General features: G+C 50.8%; 1 protein-coding gene and 1 pseudogene across 1 annotated transcript in view; one reads left to right on the forward strand and one right to left on the reverse strand.

The window, feature by feature from the left end:
* Positions 1-22,940, forward strand: part of LOC135907562 (endothelin-converting enzyme 2-like) — a 103,881-nt gene that overhangs the window by 75,147 nt on the left and 5,794 nt on the right. Inside the window, exon 4 of the mRNA XM_065439240.1 lies at positions 16,970-18,883. Within this exon, the coding sequence (XP_065295312.1) occupies positions 16,970-18,883 (1,914 nt within the window). The remainder of the gene's footprint in view (positions 1-16,969; positions 18,884-22,940) is intronic.
* Positions 9,099-10,787, reverse strand: LOC139046778 (uncharacterized; annotated as a pseudogene).

Here is a 22,940-nt window from a genome sequence, read left to right on the forward strand (position 1 = left end):
GCTATGCATGGGTGGATGTCTGATTCTCCCTTTATTCTGTACATTCTTCATGCGGATCAGTTCGGCTGGAAAAATTCCTTGTGAAAGAATATGTGTCCAAGTAGGAAGGTTGAGTACTGGAAGCAACGTTATATTGTTGGCAACAACCACTATAGTGTGAGTAAGTTCGATGTTGCACAAGAGGACCAGATCTGTGACTAGAGCGACCACATAGACACCATCCTGTACTGGGGGAAGCGGTGACAGAGGGACGTAAGTAGCAGCCTGAGCAGACAGTCACAGAAACTGCACAGAACGTAGGCGAGTGTTGCGTTATGCGGCGTCATCAGAACACAATGGCAGTTCGCACCGCAAAATGCCAGTAGAACAATCGATGAGAGCAGAGTGCGCGGTCAAGAAGCCAATGCCAAGAAGGACATGTGGGCAAGCGTCGAGAACTGCGAAGAGAACTGAAGGGTGGTAGCCGGCAACAGTAACGCGGGCAGTGCACATACCAAGAACCTGTGTTCGGGTGCCGCCAGCTACTCGCACAGTAGGAGAGACGGCAGGTGTCAGCACTTTTCGTAGGCAGCGTCAGGGCTAGCGTAGAACTGGTAACAGATATGTGGGTGCCAGTATCAATAAGAGCAGTAAAGCTCCCGCCATCGGCGAGATCATCGAGCAAATTGCGTCTTGAAGGGCGGGTGTCAATATAGCTTTTTCGGTCCTTGTCGTCAATGCAGCCTCACCTACGGGAGGTGCAGTGGCTAGTTTCCCGGGTGATCGCCAAAGTAAGCGGGGGAGGTATAGAGCGATGGCGCTGAGCAGAGCGCGACTGGCGACTCTGAGGTGACGGCGATCGGCTAGACCAGTCTCCTGGAGCGGCAATATTGGCGTACGTCAGTGCAGAGTGCGAAGATAGACGGTGAGGTTCACGGATCGGAAGGTGGTAGTCGAGAAGCGATGTGCTAGAAGACGGGCCACGATCCTGGCGGTGGTCACCGGGGAACCTGGGTCGGTAATACTGACGATTGCGGCAGTGGGGTGAAATGTCGCAGACGCGAGCGCAAGAAAAACAGTTTGGTGTCCTCCACTGAGATGAGTTTCTGTAGTGGGGTGTGAATCGGGGAGCGGAAGCGGCAGCAGCAACAAGTGGGGCGGTATTCAGTCTGAGGACCGGAAGCGCGCAAGGGCTGAGATGCGTGACAGGTGGCTTGTGGGATGCCCATATTCACAAACCCTTGACTAACGGCGGCTTGAATGTAAGATATTGTTCCCAAATGATCGTGAGCAGATGCCTCATCAGCGGCTGGAGCCATGGCTTCGAGCTCCTGGCGAACAACCCTGTTTTGCTTGGTAGGCGTTGAGAACGGAGGGGGCTTCACGGGATCTTCGCATGCGGATGTCGCAGCAGCTTCCGGGAGTCTTGCGAAACAGTGAGTAATGCGCCTCCTTTTCGCTTGTTCAAAATGACGGCCTTTTGTTTATGATAGAGTCAACCGTGCGCAGTATTTACACATGAGTATGTTGAAGGCATCGTAAGCTATGCCTTTCAACACGTGGCCAACCTTGTCCGCCTCTGGCGTGTATTTGTCAATGGTGCAGCACAAGACTAGCACGTCTTGGATATATGCGACGTATGATTCCGTCGTCGTCTGTGCACTGACCGCGAGTTCGTACCTGGCTGCCATTTGTCGTACGACCCATCGGCCAAACAATTCGCGTATCTTCTCTTTTCATGCGTCCCAACTCATCAGTTCCTCTTGGTGCGTGTTAAACCACACGTGAACTGTGCCCCGTAAATATAAAATGATGTTGACGAGCATTAGCGTCTCATCCCACCTATAGTGCTTGCTGACACGCTCGTACAATATTGTCACGTGGCGGTGACGTTGAAGAACACAGTAGCAATATTGTGAACGACAAAACTAACTTTTGTTGGGCGAACCTGTGCCCACGAAAAAGGCTACACTTATAGCACAACGACAGCGGCGATCACGGTCGGCGATCGTCGAAAACCTGATCACTGGGTCAAGCGCGTCGGCTTTTATACAGCAGTCGTCGAATGTTCCAGATTAATCGTTGGGACCCGCGTGCTTTCCACAAAGTTCTACACCATTCGGATCATGCGATGAAATCAGATAACACAAGGTTCGGCGACAACAGACAGCGGATAGAAGCATCGACAACTTTCCAGAAACTTCGGATACATGCAGGCGCGTCCCGCGCAGCGCGACAACAGCTCGCGCCGCGGCAGATTTTCTGCCGCCCGAACTTCGTCGTAAAAGTTCGCTCCATGTGTTCTGGCCATTAGGCGGCGTAACGTAGTCGCCCGATAAAGACAAGTACATGTGTCAATACCCCCGCTCTTAAGAAACATCCACCCGATGCTACAAACAAACGAAAGTAATGAAGAAAAGCAGTCGTAGCAAAGAAAACAACAAAAAATTGGAGGACGCTTAAGCTTCGCCTTCAAGAGTGGAACGCTATAGCGTTCCCGTCGACCCGCCAATGGGTGTAAGACAATGGGCTACAGGGCAGCCATCACTTACGAGGCGCCCCGCATCAGACGCGGTGAGCGTCGAGCCATATGGTCGAGCAACGCGGCGTTCGGCGCAGCAACGAAACGTGCGCCTGAGCAAGCGGAGCGAACCAAAGCACTCGGTATCCCGGAGGGGGAAATGATGCACGCCAGCCAAACGCCGTGATCGGCACGGGCAGAGAGATAGAGAGATAGTGATCTAAAGAAAGGAAGGACGCTTGATTCTACAGAGGAAGCAAGGCGAAGGGTTGTCAGGGGAGAGAGTCCGAGCCGCGACAGCTCCAATGCGCGCGTGGCGCGCCATCTGTCGGGGCAGCGCCGTACATGGAGAGGAGGGGGTCTTCTGTGTTTGCCGCAAGATGGCTCTCCGTGTGCGGAAAGCGCAGAAGAAATGCAGCGAAACGCACTTCGCTACTCGTGTAATTGCGACTTCTGTAAGTTACATGCTCATAATTACCGATATACACTACAGTATAACTTTCCACGGCTCGTTTCGAAGGCAACACCGCATTCACTAGAGGCGCGTTTGTACCTTTTGGAAGCATCGAAATCGTGGCTGAGTTGTAGCGTCTCCGTCTCACACTCTGGAGACCCTGGTTCGATTCCCACCCAGCCCATCTTGGAAGTTGCTTTTTATTTATGGAGTTCCTGCCGTGATTTATCGCTCACGGTCAACGCCGCAAAACGCCGACACCGACGCCGACACCGACACCGACGCCGACGACACCGGCTTTTCTGCGACACGAGCTCCTTAACGCTATCGCGTTAAAATAAGGAAGATCGTCAGCGTCCGTAAAAGGGTTTGAGGCGCACCACGTGGACTACTTCAGATCGTGCGCGGCGCCGCTGTGAATGCGAAATGCCGTCTGGCACGACCTCATAGCCCAGCACGCCAATACTTCGCTGACCTTGTAGGGTCGGAAATAGCGTCGCAATAGTTTCTCTCTCAGTCCTCGTCGGCGTATCGGGGTCCATACCCAAACAAGGTCGCCGGGCTGGTACTCGACGAAGTGTCGCCGGAGGTTGTCGGCTGTCGGTACGCTGCTGGTTCTTGATCCGTAGGCGGACCAGCTGTCGAGCTTCTGCGCGCTGGAGATAGGTAGCGACGTCAAGATTTTCCTCGTCTGTGACGTGCGCCAGCATGGCGTCGAGCGTCGTCGTCGGTTTCTTGCCGTAAACCAGCTTAAATGGCGTGATCTGCGTTGTTTCTTGCACCGCCATGTTCTAAGCGAATGTTACGTACGGCAGGACCGCATCCCACGTCTTGTGCTCGACGTCGACTTGCATTGCTAGCATGTGGGCAAGGGTCTTGTTCTGGCGCTCCGTGAGACCATTCGTCTGCGGATGGTAGGCAGTTGTCCTCTTGTGGCATGTCTGGCTGTATTGCTGAGTGGCTTGGGTGAGCTCTGCTGTAAAAGCCGTTCCTCTGTCGGTGATGAGGACTTCTGGAGCACCATGTCGCAGTAGGATGTTCTCGACGAAAAATTTCGCCACTTTGGCTGCGCTGCCTTTCAGTGGAGCTTTAGTTTCATCGAAGCGGGTGAGATAGTCCATCGCCACGACGATTCACTTATTTCCGGAAGTTGACATCGGAAAGGGTCCCAACAAGACCATCCCGATCTGCTGGAATGGTCGGCAAGGAGGGTCGATTGGCTGTAGTGATCGCGCTGGCCTTGTTGGTGCTGTGTTGCGTCGCTGACAGTCTCGGCATGTTCTGACATAACGGGCTACATCGGCGGTCAGACGCGGCCAATAATACCTTTCCTGTATCCTCGATAGCGTCCAGGAAAATCCGAAGTATCCAGCGGTCGATCGTCATGTAGGGCGTGAAGTACTTCTGAACGCAGCGCCGACGGAACAACAAGAAGGTAGTTGGCGCGGACTGGTGAGAAGTTCTTCACGAGTAGGTTGTTTTGAAGACAATCCACGCTTAAATGGCCTAGGAACAAAGTCGGTGTGCCCTTCCAAATACTCGACTAAGGCTTTTAGCTCGGGGTCTCCTCGTTGCTGTTCGGCGGTCTTCCGCGCTTATTATTCCAAGGAAGGCGTCGTCATCCTCCTCATCTTGCTCCGGTGGGTCAATGGGGGCGCGTGATAGGCAATCGGCATCTGAGTGTTTTCGTCCGGACTTGTAGGTAACAGTGATGTCGTATTCTTGTAGTCTGAGGCTCCATGATGCCAGCCGTCCTGAAGGGTCCTTTAAGTTAGCCAGCCAACACAACGCGTAATGGTCGCTGATCACTTTGAATGGCCTCCCATATAGGTAAGGGCGGCGTTATGCTGTAGCCCAAATGATGGCGAGTCATTCCTTTTCAGTCGTAGAATAATTGCCTTCCGGTTTTGACAGCGACCGGCTGGCATAAGATATCACCCGTTCAAGTCTGACTTTCCTCTGGACTAGGACGGCACCGAGGCCTAGGCTACTGGCGTCAGTGTGGATTTCGGTATCGGCGTTCTCGTCGGATTGTGCAAGTACCAGCGGTGACTGCATGCGTCGTTTGACTTCTTGAAATGCATCAGCCTGCGGCGTTTCCCACTTGAACTCGATATCAGAGTTGGTTTGATGCGTTAGCGGCTCCGCGATGCGTGAAAAGTCTTTGACAAAGGCGCCTGTTGTAGGCACACATGCCGAGGAATCTACGCACTGCCTTCATGTCGATGGGCTGCGAGAACATTGCGATAGCAGCTGTCTTCTGCCGGTCAGGGCGTACTCCAGGGGTGCTATAACGTAAAACTATTCCAAACTTTTCTATTCCAATTCTGCTATCAGCCCTCCGCGATTCGTCAAAAACTTTTTTCGACCACCCCCACTTCACCTGTCTGTCACGTGACGTCACGAAAACCGCGATAGCTCCCCATCTGATATAACGTGTACGTACTGATTATGCATGATTTTACAGAAAAAAGAAAAACAGTCATTTCTGATTTGACCTCTTTTCACCATTAGCCCTCGGCTATTGGTAAAAAGTTTTCGGGCTGCACCCACTTCACCTGCCTGTCACGCGACGTCACAAAACCGCACAAACTCACCGCGTCAAAGTGACGTGTACGCGATAAAGATGCATTAATATGCCGAACAAAACTGAATTTTCTTCGGAATAGCCGCAGGCTGCCCCGTTCCGAAAGGAATAAAAGATGGCTGCCGCCGATTGCTGAGACGCTGCATGGCTACTCGCACCTCCCGGAGAGCATGGGTGTATTTGCGTATAATAAAGCTTCTTGCGTGGCCGCGTAACGTTTTCGAGCAGTTTCGGCACGTTTACCACCTCATTCTGCCAACTCTTCTTTTCTGAGGGTCAGTTTAGCGTCATTCTTAAGCTTCCGTTGCATACCGCCGCGATTTTCGACCAGCCACCACAAGCTAAGTAAGGGAAAGCCGACCAATCGCAGACGCCGGCACCACCTTCTTCATCCGGTTATCGATTTTTAGTGCACTGGCTCTGCCCCAGCGGATCCCTCTCCACTTGAGCGTTCTCCTCGCCTCTTGTCAGCCAATTGGATACGACAAGCCGCTCAGTGCAGGCAATGTTATTAGTTTTTCAAGCAAACAAAAGTGACCTCCTATGAACTAGGAAAGTGTTTGATTGGTCTGTACAGACAACCCTGTGGGTGACCGCCCGGTGCTTGCGTCGGTGGTTACGCAAATTTGACGTCAGGAGATTGGAATAGAAACATATTGGAATAGTTTTACGTTATAGGGCCCCAGATTTGCTGATGACGTGGCCTAGAAAGAGAAGCTCGTCGTAAGCGAAGCGGCACTTTTCCGTCTTCAGAGTAAGCCCTGGTGACCTGATGGCCTCTAGTACCGTTGCAAGCCCCCTAAGGTGATCGTCGAAATTTCCGGCGAAGACAACGACGTCATCAAAGTAAACGAGGCAGGTCTGCCACTTCAATCCTGCTAAAACCATGTCTATCACGCACTAGAACGTTGCAGGCGCCGAGCACAGTCCAAGTGGCATAACCTTGAACTCTTAGAAGCCGTCTGGCGTGATGAAGGCGGTCTTTTCGCGATCTCTTACGTCGACTTCTATTTGCCAATAGCCAGACTTGAAATCCATCGACGAGAAGTATTTAGCGTTGCAGAGCCGATCCAATGCGCCGTCTATCTGGGGTAGGGGGTATACGTCCTTCGTGATTTTGTTTAGACGACGATAATCGACGCAGAAACGTAGGGTTCCGTCCTTTTTCTTCACCGAGACTACAGAAGATGCCCACGGGCTTTTTGACGGCTGGATGATGTCGTCGCACAGCATTTCGTCGAATTGGTGCCTTATAGCTTCACGTTCTCGCGTAGAAACACGATAAGGGCTCTGGCGGAGTGGTCTAGCGCACTCATCGGTTATTATGCGATGCTTTGCGACTGGTGTTTGTCGAATCTTTGATGACGTCGAAGATCATTCTTTGTATCGTCGAAATAGACTTCTGAGCTGTTGTTGCTTAATCACGGGGAGACTTGGATTTATGTTCAAGTCTGATTCGGGAACTACGTTCATCGGGGTAGATGCGGAAAATCCGAGAGGACATACGCGTTTCGGATTTTCCGCATCTACCCCGATGACCGTAGTGGGCGGTGGTCAGGAGCGCGCCAAACGGCTGTCTTCCTCGGGTAGCTGCTTTACGCGACGGGTGGGCGTGCTCATGGCGGCGGCGATGGTCGACGGCATTGCGGCATTACAGGGCCCTGGCGCGGTCGTGGAGGGGGACCTTGACAGTGGGCTGGTTTGCAGAATTTCCTCGATGTATGCGATCATCGTGCCCTTGTTGATGTGGTTGAACTCCTGGCTGAAGTTTGTCAGCAACACTTTCGTGTTTGCTCCGTGCAGTCGGGTGATCCCTCTTGAGACGCAAATTTCGCGGTCGAGCAGTAGACGTTGGTCACCTTCGATGACGCCTTCTACGTCAGTGGGTGTTTCGGTGTCATCCGAAATAAGAATGCTGGAGCGAGGCGGGATGCTCACTTGATCTTCGAACACACTCAAGGCGTGGTGACTACCAGAGCTCTCCGGCGGTATCGCTTTATCTTCCAACAGCGTTACTGACTTCGACTTCAGGGCGATGATTGCGCCGTGTTGGTTCAGGAAGTCCATACCGAGAATGACGTCTCGTGAACACTGTTGGAGGATAACAAAGGTGGCAGGGTAAATCCGGTCATGAATGGTAATTCTTGCCGTGCAGTCTCCAGTCGGCGTGATGAGGTGCCCTCCAGCGGTCCCAATTTGAGGGCCTTCCCATGCGGTCCTAAGTTTCTTTAGCTGGGCGGCGATGGGTCCACTCATGACGGAGTAATCAGCCCCTGTGTCCACTAAGGCGGTAACTGCCTGGCCGTCGAGAAGCACGTCGAGGTCGGTAGTTCTTTGTCTTGCATTACAATTAGGTCTTGGCGTCGGATCACGGCTGCGTCGCGTTGGCCTGTGGCTGATACGTGGTGTCGTCAGGTCTTCTTTCGTTGGCGTATTCTTTGCTTCGAGACTTCGTCGGGATGGCAGCGTCTCGTTGGCCTGTCGTCTAGACAGAATTTTCGGCTTTTTCGTCGGCGGCGGAGGATCTTCGTCAGTTCGACGAAGAGCAACCGCACCTCCATCGGTTGCTGCTTTTAGTTTCACGGATATGGGCTCGCAGAGCGGCCCCGTGCTGGGCCAGTGTATGGACGGCGCGGCGGCGACAGGTAGCGGACTGGTGACGGCGACCGGGATGGCCGTCGAGGGCTCCACTGAGTAGCTGCGAGGTAGTCGGCGACGTCACGAGGGCGTTCACCTTTCCGAGGGCGCGGTGCGTTGACAGGGAACCCTCGCAATCCCAGGTCGCGGTATGGGCATCGGCGGTACACATGGCCGGCTTCGCCACAGTGGTAGCAGAACGGGCGGTGGTCAGGAGCGCGCCAAACGTCTGTCTTCCTTGGGTATCTGCGTTAGGCGACGGGTGGGCGTGCTGGTGGCGGTAGTCGATGACATTACGGCGTTACAGGGCCCTGGCGCGGTCGTGGAGGAGGACCTTGACGGCGGGCGACGGTTGATTTTTGTCCCCTACCCGGCAAGTTGAGCAAGTTGATGGTGCATTGAAAAAAAATTTCAATGCAGCAGCCAGGATTACAATAATTTTTGTGCGATTATTCACGTTTTAAGTAACCTATTTCACTACTTAAAGTGCAAGAAAGAGTTTTTTTCAGGGAGGTAGTATTAAAGAATTGTGCCGAAATTGGTAGTGGCTGCAGCAATGATAAGTAACTGCTGAAATAAAGAATTGAGGAAAGCTTTGGCATTTGTGTAGCTAAATGTATGTCCTATGGAATGAACCGGGATAAACATAATGTGATAAACACCAAAAAAGAAATCCTCCAAAAACTTAACAAAGGTCAGGAAATTATCAGTTTTGGTCACATTTATTGCATCAGTGTTTTTCATCCTGGCTCATTTCACGCATCTGTATCTGAGGAATGAGCACGCAACATTCAATTCCAAAATATTCATTAAAAAAGTTATCACCCTTTGCGTAACATGAGGTGAAGCAAAATCTTGTTTTGAGAAAAACATAAAGATTTCGAACCATGTGAAGCATGTTAGAAACAACACTTAGAGGCCTAAACTGCGCCAGGCTCATAGCTGGGGCCCTCGCGAGATGCAGCAGATTCTGTTTTTGTTCGTGCGGCAACTCGCTTTTTCTCTCTTGCCCGTTTAGTCTCGTCAGTTCATTTGCGTAGAGCCTTCTGCAAGCGCTGGCAGTCTCTGGCATTGCAAGCTCTTGCCATGTAGTACCCTGGTTCAATGCCAGCCCGCCTCAGTGTGTCCAGGGTGCATATGCTCCAATTATTAGTGTGCAACAGCGTCATGCAAGGCATACAGTATTGTAGGCAAGCTGACATACGCCTTCTTGGGAGCCAGCTGTCATATAAGTCCATTGAAGTATTCATTTGCCTTTTGTGTCTTGCCATGCCTACACTTCGATAAAAGTTCACCAGAGCACTGATCACTGAACACAGCTTTTACTTTGCTTAGCACATCATTCGGAAGTCCTCCTTTGTGGACGTACATCCCTTGGCCGAGTGATTCTACATTTTCGTACCAGCACCAGCTCTTCGGTCCTAATGGGCACAGGCCGTTTCTTGGTTGCGCATGAAGTGGAAGAGGCTGGCCAGGGTGGCTTGTTTCATCTCTGAAAAGTTTCCCAGGTTAGCTCTTATAGCGATCCTATAGCAGTTTTGCAAGCGCTCAATGAGGGCATAGGTCCACTTTTCTTTATCACCAAGTCCACCCACTGTTTTCTTGAGCTTCCTCAGGTGGCAGCCGACACGCTTCTGGACATGCCCAGTGCACTCAAGTTTCTGCTCGCTGTTTTTGCCTATACATGTCCATTACAATGGCATACCTCTTTCAATCACTATCACCATAGTACTCCAGGTACTTCAAGCCTGATGTTACCTGTGATCTCTCCAATATTCTGTACAAACGAACGGTCTCCATACTACCTGCACTTCTTTTATGGTTTGCGTGGCAGGAAGTTTGACTTTTTGCTTTCCAGCCCTTGTATGACGCACTTATTGGGTGGAACTTTCGTTTGGTTTTGCAGGCCGTGCATGTGCTGGAATATGCCTCGACATCAATAACTTTTCCTTCGTCGACAGAAATCACCGACACACAGCCGTTCAAAGATGAATGTCCACGCTTCTGCCACGTTCCATCACTTTACACAGCACTCATTACTACTTATGACACGACAAACTTCTGAAGCAGCATCAGTCATCGACTTCGATGCTACTTTTTCTTCTGCTGCAGACAGTTGAGATGATGTTCTGTTATAGGTGGAATGATGCGCAGGGGGAGGCATGTTCATTACTATAGAGAACGTTGTCGCACCTGCATGCCTTTCCCACTGGTGCATTGTATGCACCAGTCGAACATTGGTCTCATTAGCACGCACGATTCTTTTCGATGTATTGGACGAGTGCTCGAAGCCACACACAGCACACACAACCACACAGGTAGATCAAATCCCTTGATGAGAGTGTTCTTCCAGCTTCAGTGATGAATTCTTCCATTCAGGGCATGCTGGCACTCAAAACAACTGAAGAAAGGATATCAAAGTCAACTATCCTGTTCCCTTGGAGAGCAGAATCTGGCAAAAGAGCTTCGTAGCTTTTCTAGGTGTTCCAAAGCGTCTTGGCACTTGCTGAAACGCCCTTGCCCACTAGCTGAGCAGAAGGACGCTTCGTCGTGTGTTGGTTCCCGGCAAACTTACGTTTGCGTCTTGTCTGCACTCTGACCTTTGCCATACTAGTCAAAAAGTGGTCTAAGTGGCCTAATTTTTACGCCTTCGGACCTGCGAGAATCGCGAAAACGCAATTTGCAATTTAAACAGCAGCTATGCGACGCCTGACCAAGGTAAACAACAAATGTTCTTGAAGCGTCAGCATCTCCCTTGTAGCCGTGTTATAGAGATTTTAGCGGAATAGTAAACGCATAACCAGGCATAGAAATACCATCTAATAATACAAACAGCTGATAATAAGAAATACTCAAAATAATAACTATACAAAGGAAATATAACTGATTTCCAAAACCACTGCAATTTAGTTTCGGTTTCGCAATATGAGCATAAGGGTTCAAAAACTCGCTGTAATACCCAAAGTAATCGTGATAGGGACATACTGTTTTTTGAAATATGTTGCTAAATGTTTGGGTTATCTTAAAATATAAAAAACGAAAAATCATATATTTGCAAGAAAAACGACTTTTCAGTGTGGCCTTCTTTGCCAGTCTCAAAGCTTCCGCCCTATATGTCAGCAGCGGTAGAATGCATTGGTCGTACATTTTTATTTTCAAATATAATGGTAATTTTGCAGTCAGGATCTGACAATGTGTGTTGAATGCGCTCTAACCCATTTTTATTGTTCTCTGGATTTCCTTCTCATGATCAGGGTGCACTGTGAATAATTGGCCTAGGTAAATGTGCTCCTTCAGAGACTCTAGAGGCTGACTGGCGACTCTGAACACTTGTACCTTTGCCCGGCTATAGATCTTTGTCTTCTCCATACTAACCTTTAATCCCACTCTTATATGCTCCCTGGTAAAGTCCTGAATCATTTGTTGTGACTCGTCCCCTGTTTTCCTGAAGAGGACAATGTCATCTGCAAATCGAAGGTTGATGAGGTATTCACCGATTATCCTTACTCCTGAGCCGTCGTAATTTCATAGCTTGAATACTTCTTCCAAGCACGCAGTGAATAGCATTGGAGAGATTGTGTCTCCTTGTCAGACCCCCTTTTTATAGGCATCTTCCTACGTTTCTTGTCGAGAATGAATGTCGCTGTGGAATCTCAGCAGATACTTTCGAAGATGTTTACGTAAGCGTCCTGTACTCCTTGATTACATAACGCCTCTATGACTGCTGGTATCTCAACTGAATCAAATGCCCTTTCGTAATCTATGAAAGCCATATAGAGAGACTTATGGCAGTCTGCAGATTTGTCGGTTACCTGATTGATGATATGGATGTAATCCATTGTAGAGTACCCCTTCCTGTATGCTACCATATAAATCTTTATTTTCCACTTGGTCTATTTAAATTGTACTTGGCAGTGTCCTTCCAACGCTTCTTTCCTGTGCGAGTCCATTTGGTGTGATGCCTTGTTTGCCAAGTAAAGAAGAGGTGTATCTTACAGGCGTACCTGCGAGATACACCTTAATTCATTATTCTTTTGCGGTGTTATGCGTCTTTATGGCGAATGGCAGGCGTTATTGACATTAGTTCTAGTAAAGATACCCCCCCCCACATTTGCATAGAGTTACATTGGGCTTCTTCCCCTCCCCCCGAAAAAAAATCCTGGGTACGTGCCTGGGTTGAGGGAAAGGAAGAAGGGGTGCTAGATTTCTCTCCGCGCTGCAGGAGAAAGCCGCAGTCAAGAACGTTTCCTTGACCGCGGCAAGATTCTGGAAGTTAAGCGATGCGTGGGCGCTACTCTCATCGCAATCATCCAGCCTAAGAAGCTCAGCCACGGCTAAACGAAATCCTATTGGAGCCGCGGCCTACACACCGCGGCACCCGAGTGGAGCTTGATAGCAGCGCCACGGTGGGGCAGCGCAGCCGCTCCGGCCACCTAAGCCGTGGTCTGTTTAGTTTTTTGGCCGACAGTACATATAGGGTGTTTCACGTAACTTGATAAAAAACTTCATATACATGCAGATGCCACGTAGGTGGACAGAACCAAGATAATGCTGTTCGCCGTCGCTTGAAAATAGTCAGACTATTTTTTTACACACCGTCGAATTAGATAATTAGTTCTAAATAATTAATAGACTACGTATCATTTGCATATGTTTATTGTTTGGCTCAAGTTAAGAGAAGCACCCTCTATACACTCAATATTTATCTAATTAGACTCTTGAGTAGCACACGCTGAAAAACGCGCTAAACAGATACCACTCTCCTCACTGTGAATGATATGTACGCTGTCGTGCTCATGCTGTTTACGTAAATTGAGTTAACGTTGTGACATGGCAAGTTTAAAGGGCTTCTCACCAGTTTTGGTCACTGCAAACAGGCAAGAGCGGCGCGTAGATCACGCGTTATGCAGTGGTATTTGATATCTATCGAGTGACTGCACGGCGGGATAGTCGCAGAAATTACAGACAGAAGGTCGCTCAACTTTAATTTCAGGGAGCACTGCCTCCATCGAGAAATTGAAGCTCACACGCAGAAATGTCTTTACGTAAGAGGTACTGCATGCAATGCGGCCGATTATGGCACGTAACCTCGGTGAACTGTCTAATGCAGAACGCGCAATAGCACCGCTGGCAGTAGGCGGGGCAGCAAAAGAAGGAAGAGAAGAAGAAAAAGAAATTACCTGCGGATTCCACGCGCTGTTAGAATTGGGTTAAGCGAATCTTTCATCGCAGTCTTCAAAAAAAAAATCATGCTTCCCCTTAGTAATCACTTAAACGTAGAACTCATAAGATCCAGCTGGACAATGTTTCAGTGGGAGCGACGTCGCTCAACATAAACATGTTGCGCTCGATCACGCACATGCCACTGTTGACTACGAAATAATAAGGATGAAAGAAGGACCCCAACGTCAAAAGGATGACTGTATTATGATGACCCAATGGCAGCGCTAGAATGGCGACGGCAGCATGGATACCATTGGGTGAAGACACTGGAGTGACGACGACAGCGTTACGACAACGTGACCTGGTGTTCGAATGGTGCCTACGGTATGGCAATGATGCCTTGACGAAGAAAACTGTTTAGGTGAAATGATGACGACGCTATGACGACAATAAGGGACGATGCTGAAATTATTACAATAGTTTGAAAAACACGGCGTGACGACAATGATGCGGCGATGGTAGAAGACGACAGCGTAACGACAATGGAAATCACTACCATAAAACGACAACGCAACGACAACTACGTGAGAGGACGACTTGTGACAACGATGCAATGTTGCCCACGATATGACGACGGAATGATGGCAAGACTGGGACAACAATGGCTCCACGTCCATCGGCTGACGTTGCTGCATTAACGACAAAGGCGTGACGACATTGCAATAGCAATGTTTGAATAATGCGGATACTACGAAACGACAGCATGAGGACGAGAGTGTAAAGAAGGGAATGACGAAGCTCGAATGACGACGACGGCACAACGACTATGCGAAAATTATTACAGTGTTCTAAAAAGCTGCACTGACGACGTCTGTGCGATGGCGACAGCATTACGACAATTGATTGACAAAATTCAAAAGGTCATCGTCTTGCATCGTGACGAGAAATGGATGACGTGAGAGGGGTGGCGACAGTGTAATCACTACGACAAAATGACGAAGATGAGACGACCACGGCGGCATGAGGACGATGAATCGTGGACGACAGATCAATGACTACAAAACGACGATGATGGCATGGCTGTGACGGCGTCTTGCCGTTGAAGCTCAGGTCCACGTTTACGTGCATCACCTGCCGCTGTGAGCCAGTATGATTCGCACTATATTGGGTGCTCCTTTGTCCAATCTCCGGCAGCGGCCGATCGTCCAGGATTGTATCCACGACCCAGCATAGAAGATATTGGTGCGATGATGACGGCGTGATGGCGGCATAACATTATGTATGAACAATGCATTCGTGAAGAGACCCATCGATTCGCTCTATAACCGGTTGTTATAGGACTATGTCCGATGCCGGCCAATTATTCAGAGCTGTAGCCAGGCGGCAGCACGGATGACAAAGGAGTGACTACGACGTCATGGGGTAGACTGTGACGACAATGGCATGACGACAGTGGAATGACGACGACCGACTTGTGAGAATGGAATGACGACGACGAGCTTATGGCCGTAGAATGACGACGACAAAATGACAAGTACGATGTGTTGGTGTTGGAGATTACCTGCGCGCTTAAGTGCATCACCTGGCACAGTGGGCCGCCTTGATGCGCAATATACAGGGTGTCCCAAATATCACGCACCAAGATTTAAAACTATGCAAACGCCACGTAGTGGTGCAGAACCAAGGTAGTGTTGTTTGCCGTCGCATGGAGATACTGATAGTATTTTTGGGCAATCTGCCTAATTACATGATTAGTTTTAATTCATTACCCACTTCTCATTTTACAATTACGCGAAAAAGTGTCAATCACAAAATTGTAGAGCAACATAAAAAACGTCCGATAGAGCTTTCTGTTGTTCAAAGCGTTGTTATGTTTCACTGTGTGCGGCGATGAAGGAAACGGATGCCAAGCGCCTGAGGCACGACGTGCCTAATCGTCACGCTCGTCAACATGAAAAGACTTGTCCGTCGGTTGTGTCCGACGGGATTATTCACCAGTGCAAATCCTACTCTCTACTGTGCTCCGCTAGTGACTGGTTTTTTCTCCGAATTCGTGTGTGGGAGTTGGCCAGTGTGTTGACCGGCCGACGTTACCTGCACACCCCATTTCCACACCAGTGAGTGGCTATTCTTCGTATTCCTCTGTGTGCGCTGACCAGCGTGCGTACAAGTCCGTCCACCGGGGAACAAGAGAGTACATAGTTGCCCGGATGGCGCAAGGCATAAGAAAGCCAGCGAGACGCCACGGATACATCTTTGCTGCCCTTGCGTGCAGGAGCACACAGGCTGAACGTTTCTGTATTTTTTTTTATTATTTTGGAGTGCACCGCTCACCCGTAAGGATGTATTAAACTTCTGTTATTTGTTTTTACATCATCTCATCTGCCCTGCCGAACCATCTCCGATGGTCAGTATGGTTCGAGCTCCAAACAGACACTCTAGAAAGTCGCCTAAACCCCGCCTTGTACAAATTGGTACCAGCTGGTAACGATTGGTGGTAGCCGTAACAGCGTGCTACATAAAAGTGTTTTAATGAGCCTGAAAGAAGCCCACTAGTACACGCAATGTGCCTCGAGCGGCCAGTCGCACGGTAATGTTTCGCATATTCGCAGACACCAGGTGCCAAATACCGCAACTCTTGTTTGTTCTTATTATTTTATACGGCACATAACAGTGATGCACATTGCCAGCGCATATAAACATACACGCTTGAATGTGGAACTCGGCAGTCTATTCTTTCACGTTATACACATTTCACTTCATGATTACATTTGCACAGCAATACAGTCACACATCACACGTACTAAAAAGAACAATAAAAAATGTTGGCAACAAGAAAGCAGGTTTCGAGTAAATCTTTCCACGCCATGAAAATCACGAACTAGTGAATTTTACTTACCGAGCAGCCGCTTGCTGATTCCTGCATTAGGGAAATACATTTCCTTCTTATAATGAAGATTTTGTACATTCGTGTAGCTTACACACACACTAACATTAAAAGCTTGACAGTCGACAAAAGATTATCAGGCGTGTAGTTTTGAGGCATGAATGATGAGTAGTTGGTTCAATGTGCACCAAGGCAACATTTAAGCAGGTATTGAAAAAACATAAGTGGACACAGTAATATTTTAAAAGAACAATAAGGATACCAATGCACTTTGGTGCATTATAGATATCGGTATGAAATAACCATTCATAGACAGTAACACACATGGACCCGACCGACCAAAGCCGGAAGATGCTCATCTAAAACCTCACTCACATAACTTATCTAAGCCTTTATGCTCACGTACATACAAATAAAAGGCTTCAAGCACGCACATTGTAGGGTTATGCGGATTTCTAGCGTAGAGCATGCGCAAGAGGCTTGACACTATCCTAAACCGTCTATTGCACTGTTGCTGCCATACATTCACCAGCTATCGCATGTATATTTGCCTCGTAGAGGTAGAAATTTGTCGCTATTTCGAAGGAGCAGAATCGTTTAAAACACAGCTAGCTAGTTACTTGGAATTAAACATTTAATGACGTAAATGAATCAGCGTATCGTACTCATCCTTATTGGTTTACCGAGCATTACAGCACTGATCGCCTTGATTTGACACTACTCTTGACCTTCCTTTCGCAGGGCCACAACCAGTTCTCGCGTCAGACTTTCACTCATGCGGATGTCCTCGTGTTCATTGGAATCGGCTGCCTGCTGCTCGTGCTGCTCTGCTTCGGAGCCGTCGCTTTCACCTGGATTAAGCGCGGCTCGCCTTTCCGATACAACGTAAACGAGGTTGCTGCCGTCTGCGCGTCAGAAGGCTGCATCCGCCACGCCCGCCTCATCGCGGCCAAGGTGAACGTGAGCATGGATCCATGCGAAGATTTCGAAGCTTTCGCCTGTTCCAGGTGGACTGCTGCGACGGAACACTACGACTACGCCTCGGCCGTCAGTTCGGCGCTCGCAGGACACTGGTTTGACGACTTCCGCGCGTCCATGGTGGCTGGTGCACTGCAGATTCCTACAGGTCGAAGGGTCATTGCAGCCTTGGACTTGTGCACCGCTGAAAGCACTTCCAAAGGCTTCGCCGAAGGCCTCAAGGTTCTAAAGGCCTTCATGAGCAGGCTAAGAATATCCTGGCCGGAAGAATCTTTTCCGACGGCGAATCCTTTGGGCGTACTTCTCGACATGGCATACAACTGGCATTTGGGTCTCTGGTTCGAAGCTGCTTCCGTGCACAACAGCACAAACAATGGAGAACGCCGACCCCTCATATTCCTTTCACCGGGCACATTCGTGATATTCTGGTACCCATACCAAAGGAGTGTCAGTGCTCTAAACTACGAGGACTACTGGAACCATTTCTACAGAATGATAGCACCAGATCAACCTCAGTTGACCACAGAGGAAATAGCCCGAATTGCGTCTGTCGAGAATGGCGTCTTTAGCGAGCTGATTGCGGTTTTGAATTCAACCATCAAGGAACCTGCAGAAGTGTCCCTCGCAGACATGGAACGATTTACAAACACTGTGTCGCCGAACCAATGGATCGTGGAATTGAACAAGGCAATAAGGCCAAGTGATTTACTCACAACAGCGAGCACACTAGTTGTCTCTGATGTGGCGCTGCTGCGTACGATTGATAACCTCTTCTCGCGGTACACGAGGAGAGAACTTCTACGGCACATCTCCTGGTTTTTCATTCAAGTGTTCGCCGGCCTCGCAGACCGACGCCTGCTAGTTTCTAAGGTTGGGCACGAAAAAAGGGCCTGGCTCTACAGGCACATATTTTGCGCCACGGAAGTGGAGGCGGCGTTCAAAGCTCTCGTCGTAGCGCTTCATCTTGTCCCTCGTTTTGCCAAACCCATGCGGCAAGAAATCAACGACCAGCTCTCCGAAGTCGTCACCAGTGCTATCCACCAAATTTCCAATGTGTCCTGGGCTGACAAATTGTCGAAGAGGGCCGCCGTCCGTAAGTTACAGTCTATCAAGACGCTTTTGTGGCTGCCGGACAGCTTGCTGACAGAAGACGCTCTCTCTGTTATGTACAGCAACTTTTCCCTCAACGAGAGCTCCTTCATTGCGTACTTTTTAAACGCGTACGAAAACTCAGGCAAACTGATCAAGCGGGACGTGTACGCCGAGGCACTCTCGCTGCCGCTTAACTTTGTGCTGCCTTTCGTGAACTACGACTACATAACGAACGCCGTGTCTATCGCCATGGCTGCGCTGTCGGCGCCTCTATACGCAGCGAACGCTACTGCCGCCATGTTTTACGGTGGCCTGGGCTTCTCCTACGCCATGGCCGTTGTGCGTGCCCTGGACGACACAGGCCTCAGGGTAGATCCGCAGGGCCGTGTCCTCAACTCCGATGATTCGTGGGTCTCCGTACAGTGGAAAGATGCGGTGGCTGCCAAGACTTCCTGCCTGGGGGTGCAATCGCCGACTCTCTTTCCGGAAATTCCCGCCGTAGAGGTAGCGTACGCGGCATTCCAATCTGCCCTGGCAAAAAAGGATCGCCCAATGCGGCTCGGAACCAACTTCACGGAAGAACAGGTACGCTGCGATGTAAAGCTCTTCATCTTTAGCATGGCGTAATAATACTACATTCACAAGCTCCTTGACGTGACCTGGTGGCATCTGACATTACCAAATTTACTTCCGCTATGTTTTTAAAAGCGTCAACGCGTTAGCAATAAGCAAAATTATGGCATCTTAGTGGTGTGTCTATGGTTGTAATTTAAAACAAAGTGTCATGACACCTAAGACACGCTTCATAAAAAACGGAAGTTGCAGCAGTTCCTTTTCCAACATTTCCAGTAAGTCAACGGCCTTTGCATTGCCTGTCCAGCGTGGTCGGCCAGCATGTATCTTTTTTTCTTGCTATTTATTTCGTTCTTTATCAGTAATTATATCCTTTAGCCAATGACAAGTAGGACAGGCATGTCTACGTCCGAAGCTTCTTTTGCCATTGCCCTGCAAACACACTTGCATCCGTGTACACCATGCGTGTTTGATGTGCCGATCCAAAACGATAGCCGACAGTTGAAGTAGTTACATTTTTAGCGCAACCTGAGAAATAGTAAAGCATCCTATATGGCCCTCTTCAGGCTTCAGCATCCAAAGCAAGCTGGATGCGTTTGTCACATAAAAGCAATCGCGTGTGCAACATGTTGCATTTCTTCGCTCCGGCAACAACAGCTAGTCTGCTCGATCGTTAAACCACCTACACGTCTCTCGCGCACGCGTGCTGCCTACACTACGCAAATTTGCGGCAGCAGCTTGAATAGCACGAAGGTTTAGGGGAAACTTGCAGCAACGAAAACCGATGGAGGCTCTACTTCGGGCGCCCCCAACGAGAAAGCAAGAAAAATAAAATGAGAAGGCAGGGCTCGCGAGGTGTTACAGTGGCTTTTGTCTCCACTATGGGGAAGAATAACTGTAGCATCAACGGTCGAGTCAGGTCCTCAGGAACGTCGATGCAGCGCAGCTCCCTTCCCTACTCGAAGCCTTCAATGGCGTCTGGCGCAGTGGCATTCTTCCTGCTGACTGGAAAGAGGCGATCGTCGTCCCCATTCTCAAGCGCGGCAAAGCTGCCACGAGCATCAGCTCCTATCGCCCAGTGTCGCTTACTTCGGTAGCCGGCAAAACTCTGGAGGCCATGGCTTTGCGCCGCCTTGAGTGGATTGCCTCCGCCCTCGACGCTTTCGCCCCTGAACAGAGTGGTTTCCGGCGACTGCGGTCAGCAGCTGACTCGCTCGCGGACGTCGTGGCTACGCTCGAGCACGCAGCAAGTCGCCAAGAAGCCGGATATCTCGCGCTGCTCGATGTGCAACGCGCATTTGATGGTCCCCCTCACACCACCATCATTCAAGCCCTCCGTGAGCTACGTGTCACCGGCCGCCTCTTTGACTACATCGCGGCCTTTCTCAGTGACCGCACGCTCAGAGTGCGCGTTGGCGACACGCTCAGTGCTCCTCGCAGCGTGACCTCCGGGGTTCCCCAGGGCAGCGTGATCAGCCCATTTCTTTTTAACTTGTCTCTGGCTAGACTACCTCACTACATCCCCAAGATGACAGCCCACGAAGTCCACGTGGCGATCTACGCCGATGACATTGCACTGTTCGCGTGCGGGCCCACGGACCTGCGCTTCCAAGTGCGAGAACCCTGCAGTCGGCGATCAACGCCGTCGATGAATATCTCGCCAGCATAGGGCTCCAGCTCTCGGGGTCAAAAACTGAGGCGTTGTTAGTACACCACCGTGCTCGTGCGCGCTTCGAAATGCCCTGTCTCACGCTGCGCGGAAGCCCCCTCCCGTGGCAGAGAAAAGTGCGCTATCTCGGACTTGACATCGACTGCCGGGTCAACTTTAACGCCGCCGTCTCCCAGCTCTGCAAGAATTCTAAGAAGGTGGCTGGCGCCGCACGCTCCCTGCTCGCCCGTGGTCGTGGTTGTACACCGCAACTTGCGCTTCGAGTTTACAACTCTGTCGCAACAACGCGAGCACTCTATGCGCTTCCCCTCACGAACGCCAGAGCCACCAACTGGAACGCCATCGACATGGAGCACCGCACCGCAATTCGCCAACTTTACGGGCTTCCTCGCAACCCGCAAGTAGGAGCAACTCTCGCCGAAGCGGGAGACTGGCCGCCCTCACTTCGCGCAAGGAAGCAAGCGATGAACCACATCGAGCGCCTTCAACGTTCGCCGCAGGGACAACGCCTCGTTTGTCGCCTCCACACCCTCGAGGGCTCGGGCATGGGCCAGCGTGCCACCGAGTTCAGCGCACTCGTCGCGTCGACGCCGCAACTCCTACCTCTGCCGGTATCGCCGCACGCCTCCGCGCTACTCGATGTAAACACCACGGTGCCAGGCGTCAAGTCCAAGCGTCGAACAGCTGTTTGTGCTATGCAGCAGGAAACGGCCGCACTGCTACACGAGCGCCTAGGGGGCCGACTGCTCGTTTACACCGACGGCTCCGTGGCGAGTGATGGTTCTGGTGCTGCAGCGTGCACGGCGCCGGATATTTGCGCTACACGGCAGTGCCGCCTTCGCGTTGTGTGGTCGTCGACGGTGGCCGAGCTTGCTGCGATTGACCTAGCAGCTGATGTCCTGCTTCAACAGCGCAGTGTTGTTTCTGCCGCGATCCTTTCGGACTCGCGCGCGGCACTGTGTATGCTGGCGAAGGATTACCTTGGACCTCCGTTGGTGCAGCGCGTCGGCTCAAAGCTCCGCCATCTCGTCAGCCAGGGCTGCGATTTGGCGTTGCAATGGGTTCCAGCACACATCGGCCTGCAAGGGAACGAAGCCGCGGACGTTCTCGCAAAGCAGGCTCACTCCTTGCGCTTCCCCCTCGCTACCTCGGTCAGCGGCTTCGACGTGGCCAAAGCAACCATTCTGCGAACGCTCCGTGCGCAGCACCCGAACCAGCGCGTCGCCGCGGGTGCGTCACTTCGCCTCCTCCCCCGCGTGGGCTTCTCCCGGGCGGTCCGCTCTTTCCTGCTTCGCCTGCGCGTCGGCTGCTACAGGACGGCTGCTAGAACGCACAGGCTGCATGGACTTGGCGACCCCGCGTGCAGCAACTGCACCGATTTGGAGACGCTTGACCACTTGCTACTTCGCTGCCCTGCCTTCGATGTGGAGCGCACGGACTTGTGTACAGTCTATCGGCGACTGGGACTGACTTACGATACGGCGATCGCGCTGCTATTCCCTGCAGCCCACTCGTCCATCGTGAAGCACGCTCTTTCGGCACTGCTAGACTACTGCAATGCGACGCACTTGAGAGCGCGGCTCTGAGCCACGCACTCACATCTTTTCCCCTTGCCACATTCGTCCTGCCTTTCTCTCCTTCATCCTTTTCTTCCCATTCCCCCTTCCCCGTGCAGTGCTGTTGATGTGTCCTCCTGTGAGAGACAGTTACGGCGCTGCACTCATCTCTTCCTTTTCCTTTCCTAACATCACTTCACACACACACACGCACCACGTCCCCGCTATAAATTCTATCATTCTATATGTCAGAGATTGCTGAACCAGAATACAGCAAATCAGTTTTGCGGAAGATGGCAAGCTGGAGGAACCTTCGCGAAATGGAAAATCCACAACCACGTGACTTGTACCTCCGTGCTGCAAGTACGGTGGGTGTTAATTTTCCCTTTTATGACCAAGACGAACAGCTCTGGGCCGTCCAGCAGGTCTTCAGGGCGTTCGAAAGGCAGGGGCCCATCGAGCCGGCAACGGTGAGAGGAGACCCGCGCCGACTAACGGCAACTTCGTACATGACGTAGGCCTTTGTCGGGACGCGCGAGCGCCCAACTGCAGGCACAAATAAAGTTGGCTCCAATCCAATTTCAGGAGTCGTCCTGCAGCTTGCGGGCTTGCAAATAGGCCTGCGTCTTGCCTCTCGCTTCAAACCAAACTAAACGGCTAGAACACAGGGCACACGAAGCTATCATCCACCGGCACACCTAGACGTTTTCCACATCGAAGGCCGCTTTCTAAATAAGGCCAGCGCAGCCGCGCAGGAGTAAAATCCTCCACCTCCCCTCTTTGCCCGGAGCGTTGTGCACAAATAAGCACGCCGCGCTTCCTCCTCGCCTACCTCCCTCCGAGG

Source organism: Dermacentor albipictus, chromosome 1, assembly GCF_038994185.2.
Source record: "Dermacentor albipictus isolate Rhodes 1998 colony chromosome 1, USDA_Dalb.pri_finalv2, whole genome shotgun sequence".
Lineage (NCBI taxonomy): Eukaryota > Metazoa > Arthropoda > Arachnida > Ixodida > Ixodidae > Dermacentor > Dermacentor albipictus.